We start from the raw sequence: 10398 nt of genomic DNA on the forward strand, positions 1-10398 counted from the left end.
ATTATTCTAAGAAATAGCACCTGCAGTGGAAAAAAAACTTTTTGTCACCAATTTTGTAATATAACGATGTGTGTGTGACCTCCATTTGAAATTAAATCTTCAGATAACACTTTTGATGCGTGCTCGTCTCCAGTGTGAGTAACAGCCCTCGTGTTTGGTGATAAACACTGATTTAATCACACCTTTGTCAAACCACCAATTACTTCCTGCAGAACAAACGATATTTCTGGACCTATCAAACTAACAATTCGTCATCCAGAGGACTATCCTCCACTAATCCCTGACACTCAGCTGCGCGTTAGATAGCTTAAATACACTATTTTCCCCCGGCCAGAAATTCAAGGGATCAGTGTTACACTTTTCCTATGGGATTAAACAGATCTTCCTTTGCTGCTGAATGGAGGCAGGGGAGCCACCGTTGCCCAGCCCTGAAGGCCCAGGGTGCCCTTTTGATCATTCCAGTCTCTCCTTGGTGCAATACCTCTGATTGGCCGAGAGAGTAAGAAGGGGGAAAATCTTTAATTAAGCAGATAATCTCTTGTTGGGACGAGAGCAGCTCCATTTCAGAGCCCCCTCCTTGAATCCTGGAAGCCCCTGGTGAAGGTTCATGCGCTGGGAGCTCAGTTTCCTCTCCATCGTTCGACTGTCTGCAGGCTTTGGACGGGCTCCGTCACCGTCACCTCCCTCACCTGTCAGGATGTTCATGCATTTGGAGGTTTTCTATTATATTTTCATTCTCCTGGCTCACATGAGGTCGTACTGCTGCTGGTGAGTTTCATATATTTTTTTATTTTTATATAATTTTTTTGCAGATTTATTTTGTTTCCATACACAAAATAAAAATGCAAATTGTTCATTTCATTGCAGTGGCACGTGGTGAAATGACTGCAACACATGCATGTATTTTTGTCTGTGTACATTTTCTTGCAAAGCCCTTACTTTATATATTTTTCTCTTACATTTTATTAAATTATTTGAACAATTTTGCATGTAGAAAAAAGTATACTACTTAAGTTTTGGGCTTGCTGGATTTGTTTTATTAATTTCACCACTACCACTTTTTAATAAAGCACCTTTTTATATAAAGAAATAATAAATTGTAACTAACGGCTTTATTAATGGTGAATAAATCATTTACTAATGCTTCATAAATCAGTTGTAAGCCATTATTAAGATCAACTTTTGGGTTGCCAGGTTGTGAAAACTCCCTTCTACCATCTGACGCTTATCTCTAGCAAAGGGCTGCAGAAAAAAATCAATTTATTAACACTTAAAACCGCAGACTTGATCAGTTAAAGCCGTTTAATAATGACTTATTAACACACATAAGTACAGACTTGGTGGCTTATTAGAAAGTGAGAGAGCACTGAGCATTTATAAAGTGATTAGCAACATTTATTACCACTTTTTTTTCCAAAATAGAACAATTGGATTTTTCACAACCTGGCAACCCTGAAATTTAAGTAAATAAGTGTTAAAAACATGGCCATTGCCCTCAGTTCTTACATTTCTTGAAACAAATTCAGCAGCATTCTTCACTGAGGTCTTGATGCCCACTGGTGTCACGGTTTAACATGTTACAAGGCGCGCTAATGAGAGATGTTAGCAGAGGAATTTGCAAAGGACACTGAGCTTCCCTGAGTGAATAAGCTGTCTTCTTTTCCAGGTCAGTGAATAATTTCTTGATGACTGGACCCAAGGTAAGCCAACTTTCTTTTGATCTTTTCTTCCCAAAGAGGGAGCGCAAGAGAAAACATGCTTTCTCTGTTGTCCTTGTGATATCTGAACTCGAGTGTACAGACCAACTCTTGTACCTGTGTGTTTGCAAAGATGGCCCCTAATGATATATCAGTGATATTCTTGGCTCTTTGTGGTGCTTGTTCCCCCCTCCGTACACTTGACCTTATTCAGGGCCTCTGCGAAACTGCGGGCTGAATGTTTTAAGGGGCGAGGGCAGCCTTTGCTGTAGTGGGTGGTCATCATTAGTGAGCCAGACCCCTGTGAAAGAGGTGGCACTCCATCTCCCCAAAGGCCACTTGAGACATATTAGTTATATTATCGCTCACACAGTGTGAACAAGCCGCAGAGAGGCGGGCGAAAGCCAAGGACAGAGCGTACTGGTTTAAGGGTGCTCAAACAATTCAGCGCATTCACTACAACTAATTGAGTTTAATAAAAAATAGAATAATATTTGAATCAGTTCACATTGTCTTTTTTGTGAAACTGACAAATCAGGGTCGTCTCAGTGTCCAACACATAAAGGACTTGTTGGTATGTGTTGTCCATTTTGAAATTCTTGGGAAGGAAAGTGGCAAGATATAAACATAAAAGCAACTGAGACTGGTTCACATCACCTTTATTAGTTTTACATATGATTTTGTGAACCCAGAGTGTGTTCAGAAGCACCAGAAATGCTCTCTTGATTTGTCGGATGTGTGGCCGCTGACTGTCTTTAAGTGGCACATGTCTAAACTCTGTGTTCTGGGTCAAGTTTGGGTGATTTATTCCCCTCTGTCACCTAAAAAAATATGTTTATGTAGTATAAATTGGGTTGGATTTATAAGCAACCACTCACATCTTTTGAATTTGTATAATCTAAGGTGGATATATGTCTCAAATCATGCTCTCAGCTGCTTAAATCATGTTGTCGTGGGGAGTCTGTGCACCATTTCACAGGTTTAATATTTCCCCTGTCTCTGCTGCCACAGGCATACCTGATCTACTCCAGCAGCGTGGCAGCAGGAGCCCAGAGTGGCATAGAAGAGTGCAAATACCAGTTTGCATGGGACCGCTGGAACTGCCCCGAGAGAGCCCTGCAGCTGTCCACGCACAGCAGCCTGCGCAGCGGTAAGTCCAGAGTCCCAAGACACCAGCTCAAACATCCCTGCACTGCAGCCAGGCTTAGAGACAGAGAGGCTAATGGATTTCCAAAGATGTTTCTAAAGTGTTTTTTGTAATTATGCGCTTCTGTTTCAAGTTATTGTGTTAAAGGGGAGGTTTTTCTTTCTCCCTTTGTGAAATAGAGATGTTTGCTTAGTGGAAACATTCACCACCCTTCGGGATAGTTACAGTGGTCACGGTTTGCTAGAGGCAAAACAAACATGCTAATCCATTTCCCAACATCCCCCAGAATTACAGCCTCTATTTGCAGCTTATGAAAGCAATATACTGAGATTCACAAGACAAAGAGTCAAATGTGTCTGCCAATGCAAAACTGACTTAATTCAGCCAGTGTTTAGAAATGTAGAAGGTTTTATAGTCCTGAGCAGACTATGGGAAAATAACAAAAAACATGTCAAGACATTTTTTACAAAGAAAAAAAAAAATGCAATATGAAAGGAGAGACAGGCAATTGTGATATAAAATGCCTATTCTACAATGAAGGATCTGTGTGATGAGACAGGCTAGTTAATGAGTCTCTCTGCTGACAGCAAATCGGGAGACGGCGTTCGTTCATGCCATCAGCTCCGCCGGAGTCATGTACACCCTAACCAGGAACTGCAGTCTCGGAGACTTTGACAACTGTGGTTGTGACGACAGCAGGAACGGACAAAGAGGTCAGAGAAACACACAAATCTGTAAATAAATATCCACTTTTGAATCAAATAGCACAGATAATTTTAACGTCATTCTTTCAAATTTTTCCCAGGTGGCCATGGTTGGCTCTGGGGCGGCTGCAGTGACAACGTTGGCTTTGGCGAGGCCATCTCCAAACAGTTTGTGGATGCACTGGAGACTGGGCAGGACGCACGGGCAGCCATGAATCTCCACAATAACGAGGCTGGGCGAAAGGTACAGTAGGTGCTCTTAATTCACTCACTTGAGAGATAAGCCGTTGGTACAAGTTGCAGCACAAGTTGATGCCTTGATTTGAGCCATACAGTATTAAAGTGGGTGGCGGCGTGCTGGAAATTTTGTGAATCTCTCCTGGCCCTCCAACTGATTGCACAGTGTAAAGCACCTTTTGAATCATTTTTCTCCGCTCAGAATTACACTGAGTGTGCCACCCAAGCATCCCTTTCACGTCGCTATAAGTGAGGTGCCACTCGTCCGCAATAATAACAGTGTGTTCGGTGTACCAGAAGGGCCTATTTACCAGTGCTGAATGCCCCTTATGACAATACCTCAACTCGAGAATCTCAGGATCACTGGTGCAAGCTTAATTAGAGATCCTGGGGAGCCAGACATTGCACAGCATTCTGTATTATGCTGCTTTTTAAAATAAGTGTTTAGTTTTATTCTTGCAATAAGGATCCCACATTTATGTTGGTCTTTGTTTGGCTCCAAGGGAGTCTGAGGGGACCACAGGCGTGCAGCTGAAGTGCTCTTTGTTTACGGTGCCTTTGCTCCCCCCTGTTGGGCCCTAGGATCCCCATGGCACCTGGAGCATCATTGTAACAGAAAAAAATGGGGATAGAAAGAGAGAAAAACTCCTTTTTCATTTCTCCACTCAATGGGACTCTCCATTGGGTCTTCACACACTAGAAAACATGTTGATAATGAACATGCTAAATAAATACTCCTATTTCTTCTGGGCGGACAATGGGACTCGATGTGAAACTTTGATTCAGCCTCACCTCAACAGAAAGTTCGTCGCCTCCTCACGGAAAGAAAACGTCCCTTTTCAACCGACAGCTGTTTTGTGTTGGGTAAAGTCAGGAAACACTGAGGACGACAAAGAGGCTCAGCTCTGGACCTTGAAGCTATCATGTCTTTCTTTCACCGTATTCATCCCTTTTTTATACTTAACTGGAGAACGTTGAGAGTACAACCAGTTAATTTGACAACACATCAATCAAAACACAATGGACATCCTGTCTTTTACACACACATACTTATATGAGATACGTATGCATAGGCGTAGATTTCGGGGGGAGGCAGGGGACATGTCCCCCTCAATACTTAGAACATTAGCATTTGTCTGCCCCATTTTGATAAATTAAATACATCTACACTATAAAATTGATGCAGAAAAGGCACAAACTGGTGCATAAATTTCACCAGAATGCAGGAAATTAAGTGTTTGATGGTCAAAATTTTCTGTCGGAGGACCCCCAAACCTCATATGTGCCCCCCCAAATGTTGAAACAAAACCTACACCTTTGTACATATGCACACTCACAACCACAGAATCAGTTTCTTTGTCTTGTCTTTTGTATGAAAACAATCTTCAACACACCATTTTAACAATGTTTCTCTGTGTCCTCAGGCTGTGAAGGGGACCATGCAGAGGACATGTAAGTGCCACGGCGTGTCAGGAAGCTGCACCACCCAGACCTGCTGGCTGCAGCTGCCAGAGTTCAGGGAGGTGGGGAACTACCTGAAGGAGAAGTACCACAGGGCTCTGAAGGTGGATCTCCTCCGAGGAGCTGGGAACAGTGCGGCCAGCCGGGGGGCCATCGCCGAGACCTTCAGCTCCATCTCTCGCAAGGAGCTGGTTCACCTCGAAGACTCCCCCGATTACTGCCTGGAAAACCGCACTCTTGGTTTGCCGGGCACTGAAGGCCGCGAGTGCCTCAAGAAGGGCAAGAACTTGAGCAAATGGGAGAAACGGAGCTGCAAGAGACTGTGCGGAGAGTGCGGGCTGGCGGTGGAGGAGCGCAAAGCCGAGATGGTGTCGAGCTGTAATTGTAAATTCCACTGGTGCTGCGCGGTGAAGTGTGAGCAGTGCAGGAAGACAGTGACCAAGTACTTTTGTGTAAAGAAAGGAGGTCAGAGGGGAAGGAATGAGAGCGCCAGCAGCCGCCGGAAGAACCTGAGACTGAGGAAGAAGCACTGAGCATCTGAGCATCTATGTGTACCACTGCAGCTCCTGTCAGCACCCAAACTGTCTGTGCATGTTCAGATAGTGTGTGTTCTGGACAAAAGCTCAGCAAACATATAACTTCAGACCATCTTCATTGTCTATTTTGTGTAAAAAGTTAAAGACAGTGGGATGTGCACAAAGCCACATGATAGAGAAGTTTACAACTTTGTAGAGTTTTTGGTATAAATGTATTTAAGATATATTTTTATACTTTTTACAACGTTTTCGGGCATTTTAAGAATATTTCTCGGACTGCAAAATTCTCCACAACATGATTTATTTATTTACATAAACCTTGGGATAAAAATTGTTAGTTTTCGAGTGATGATATGACTGTCGAGTGACGGCATAATTAGCTTTTAATATCAAAACTCGCCAAGTTGTATTCTCATGAATGCTTGTGTCTGTTGCCCTAGCAATAATATTCCTATATTTCAACTATCACTGCCAAGCTTTGAATTTCTTTAGAAATATTTTGACATTTTTGGAGACAGTCTTCTCTCCCATCATCTGGCTTGCCCTGACCCTTGCTGCCCTCTTGATGTATTTAATTGTATATAAAATGAAGCACTTTGTACTGTACATTGTTAATTTATTGCACAGCGTTCCCTAGTTTTGCTTTATTTTTAGCTACCTTCGTGGTTTGTTTTCTATTAAGATGTAATGAAAGAATAATAAATCCTTCAATCTTATATATAAATCAGCCTGAAGCAAGCGTTCATCCTTCTTTACTCTTTGTGGCAGTGATACCTGATGCTTTGCTGTAAACACAACCTTCCTCTCCACATTGTCCACACTGGGGTTAGGATACTCTGGGGCAAACCAACAAGAATAGAAAGCTTTCCAGCGCACTCTTCGTTCCATCACGCCTTTCTCAATTTCGCCTCAACAAATACCTCCCCGTTCTCTCCCTCAACATGGTAATCCTCAAAGAGCCCCCTAACTCCCAAGCGCTTGGAAGTTTCTTTACTGTTTAATACTAGTTTAATTAACTTTGTCCAGACAGAGTAGGGCCGTGGGGGTGGAGGGCATGAGGCAAGTTGCCCTTAAAAATCATCCCGCCTCTAATTTTGTATGCTAATCTCCTTTTTCACGCCGCGCCTCCTTAGGAGTGGGGGAAAGAAATGTTGGGAAAACTTTGGGTTGCCTGTGCAGGGGCTTCCTGCGGCTGTTTTATTTCTGGGCCCACCTATTTGGATCCTTTCACTCCTCTAGGGCCTTCCTTTGCTCGATTTAACAATGAATGCAGAGCTAATCAGCTCTCTCGGAAATGCACCACTGTCGAGGAAGGTAATCCCTTCTTCTCTACTCTCAATGGGCTGTCGCCTTCTAAAGGACTTTGGGAAAAGGCTTTGCACAGATTCACACTGTTCTCTCAAAAGAAGTTAGTTCAAGTATTGTGCCCAAACAAGTGGGTTTTATAAACACATGCTTGCCAGGATACTCACCCCACCTGCAAGTAAGAAGTGCCAGGCCCAGGCAGACTAGCACATGGCAGCCGAAGCCGAAACCCTTCAGACGAGATGGGACATGAAAGAGGAGATTAGAGGTCCCATTGAGAAGGGGGCGTTCATTTCTGCACCTTCCTCTTTTTACTCAATAAAGTGTCAAGGAAACACCTTGTTGACATCTTATTTACCGAATAATGATCATAATCAAAACTCCTCCCTCCCCTGATGACCCCTGTGGGCTGGCTGGATTGCTCTGCCTGGCATGCAGCAAAAACTCTCTCCCCAACAAAAGAACCAGCATACCAAGCTTTTGCCCTACGGCTTTGTGCAAGTTCTGCAATTTACTGCGATAGGGAGTACAACTGGGGCACGCCAAAATGTTCATTCACGGGATTTTGAAGCCAATGCAAAATTATAATTAAGACACGCATTTTGGATTAAACCAAACAAAGCCACTTTAAACTCGTGCAGCATGTACTGACTCTTATTTGGAGTGTGTGAGTCATGCTGTCGAGCACCGGCTCACTCTCTGCAGTAAACCTGCCGACTTAAACCTGCATGTAAAAATATATCGCACAAAGGAAAGCCTGCTGACACAGCAGATGGTTAATGTGTGGGAAAGCTAAGGAGAAAAACACGTTTGGCTGTTTTAATGTTCAGCAGTTTGACACACCTGTGACACTGTTGGCTTATACAGTCGAGATCAGTTGTGCATCAGCAGCGGGGATGAAAGAGCGGGCATTGATCTAGTGGGCAATATATGAAGATAATACTGTGCTTAACCTGGAGACCTAACATCAGGCGGTGGACTGCAGGTTCAACAGAGAGAAGCAAAAAGATCCCAGCTTCAAAGAGACAGAGTAAATTAATGCTTATATTGCACAAAATTGCCACTTACCCTTTAGCCTGCTGCACTATACTTTGGAGACTCATGTGAGCAGCAATGGGCTGCAGTTTGAGGCAAAAACCTGAATTACAGACATAAAAAAAAACATTCAACATGTCTGTATCATCAGCATTTTCTCTGTCAGCTTGACTCCAAATGCAAGAAGGGAGGTGAACTAAACGAAGCACCTATTTTAACGGCATGTGAAACAGCACATAATGTCGATCGTGACACGTCATTTCCCAGAGAGTGACACGACCTCCGACAGAGGGGTCTGAACTTCCGTCTCTTGGGCTGGCCCTGCCATGTCCAATCTGGTGTAACACATGAGCCCGAGGTGGTGGAGGGAGAGGGGACACCACAGAGGAAGAGTGGGATTTCAAGCAGAGCCTGAACAATCAATTTAAACTTCTGCAAGGACACCAGAGACTACTGATAGAAATGTGTACAAGTTTATATTACATACAGCATTCACATTAACTAGCAAAATTTGAGTTTTTGAGTGTTTATGTGTTTAAATTAATTTCTCTCAGGTTGCAAGTGATAATGCAATCAATGAAAGATGGGAAAACGACTTATAATGCTTCAGAGAATCTTTGACTAATAGGATTTATGGCTTAGGTGTTCTGGACCTACAACACCTAGAGGGGCGAGGGTCAGTATGAATGTGAGAGAAAGCCAACACAGATGAGTGGGATGTCCACCTCTTCAAACTCAGCATCATTATGTCAATTTGTTAGCTACAAGCTCGAGAAACATCCGATGCTTTCCCTCATCAGGAAACTGTCTCACTGTAACAGTATCTCCCCAAAAGGGTCTTTGTTTTGACAGCAGTCCGTCTGCTGGGGAGAAGGTAGCACTAGTGTGTATGTGTGTGTTGTTATCAGCAGGATTGAGATACGAGCTTCTTGAGGGCTCACCGGGGTGGTCAATCTCCCGGCTCTATCTGCAAAGAATGGGGAGAGATGAGCATCAGGGGGATCAGCTCAGATCAGCTCACTGATCTGCACAGGAAATACAGAGCATGGGAACCCACCAGGGAGCCCTACACTAGTCCCTGCAGTGGAGATCTGCTGATAAAACCTGACTCAAGAGAAAACATACACATGTATCAGGTTTAACAAAAAAAAAAAAGGTTGCCACAAAAAGGATTAAAATGCAGAGTGACAGTAATCAAAGTGACAGATAAAGTTCAAGAGGTTGAGGAAGCAGAGGGAGACTCCATCAGCTGATCAGTCCAATGAGCAAGGTACGCCGAGTGCACCGCTATCTCATAAAGTGTGATCGCCCAGTGATCAATACAGAGGCAGTGATGACCATGGTTAAATATTGGCTCTGGATTTCAAAAGTGTTTGCTCAGTCTTTCATTACCATGTCTTTTCATAGAGAGATGGGGAGAGATAAAGAGCACAGGGACAACATCTCATCCTGTCTGATGAAAGACAGTGTCCTGAAATAAACTTAATCAATGACATCACTCTGCATTATTGCTTCCTACTGTACAAGGCATTGGAACTGTTTCATATAGTTTTGGGTAATTTATCAAAGACCACTGCTTCCCAACTGGTGGGTCGTGGTCCAAAAGTTGGCTGCATGTCAATTCTAAATGGTCTGCAAGTGACTTGCAAATATGTCAAGTTTGTAAAAATTTTTTACATATTATTCTTAATTACAGTGACTTTCTAGCACAAAGCTTTTATTTTGAAGTGCTGTTTCCTGCTGTAGAGTGAGGAGTAAAGGACAGCTACTTAAGATAGACAGCAAACTAGCCCGACGCAAGTATGTCACTGAATACATTAAACTGTGTGGACCTTGAACTAATGACTAAGGAGAAATCTGGAGCCTGTGGCTGGACCAGTCAGGAACCACTGATCTAAGACAATGCATCAGAAGTAACTTGTAATTATAGCTGTGGAATAAATGTCGTTGAATTGAAGTAAAAAGTACCACAAGATGGAAAGAGAGGTGCAAACAGCTCAAAACTGTGCTTAGTACATACTTGAGTGAATCTACTATTATGATTTCAACCCCTGCATGCAGCTTTAACATGCTCAGGGCGCAATGTAATGTTCCCTAGAGCTGGATTTGTTTTCTAATCATTCTGACTTTGAAATAAACATTTAGTATGTGCATTCCCCTGCCAGTGACACTGACTTCTAGATGGTGCAAAAACATCAGTGTTAAAGATGTCATTATGGATGTCTTGCCATCCCAAGGCAGAATAGTGAACTGCAGGTTTGATAACAACCACGAAC

General features: G+C 43.1%; 1 protein-coding gene across 1 annotated transcript; it reads left to right on the forward strand.

Annotated features, from left to right (window-relative positions):
• The first annotated feature begins 624 nt into the window (after nt 1-624).
• On the forward strand, nt 625-6441 carry wnt8b (wingless-type MMTV integration site family, member 8b). The gene is made up of 6 exons (XM_033613860.2): nt 625-768; nt 1667-1700; nt 2709-2847; nt 3432-3557; nt 3650-3792; nt 5210-6441. The coding sequence occupies exons 1-6, from the start codon at nt 698-700 to the stop codon at nt 5777-5779; spliced, it is 1083 nt and encodes a 360-aa protein (XP_033469751.1). The 5' UTR covers nt 625-697; the 3' UTR covers nt 5780-6441.
• The last annotated feature ends 3957 nt before the right edge of the window (nt 6442-10398 follow it).

Source organism: Epinephelus lanceolatus, chromosome 17 (genome assembly GCF_041903045.1).
Source record: "Epinephelus lanceolatus isolate andai-2023 chromosome 17, ASM4190304v1, whole genome shotgun sequence".
Lineage (NCBI taxonomy): Eukaryota > Metazoa > Chordata > Actinopteri > Perciformes > Serranidae > Epinephelus > Epinephelus lanceolatus.

Excerpts from the sequence above, each read along its gene's own strand:
- wnt8b (XM_033613860.2), top strand. The coding sequence starts at position 698 with ATGTTCATGCATTTGGAGGTTTTCTATTATATTTTCATTCTCCTGGCT. Across the intron at positions 769-1,666 it reads ATGAGGTCGTACTGCTGCTG|GTCAGTGAATAATTTCTTGA; the intron begins GTGAGTTTCATA and ends CTTCTTTTCCAG. Across the intron at positions 1,701-2,708 it reads TCTTGATGACTGGACCCAAG|GCATACCTGATCTACTCCAG; the intron begins GTAAGCCAACTT and ends CTGCTGCCACAG.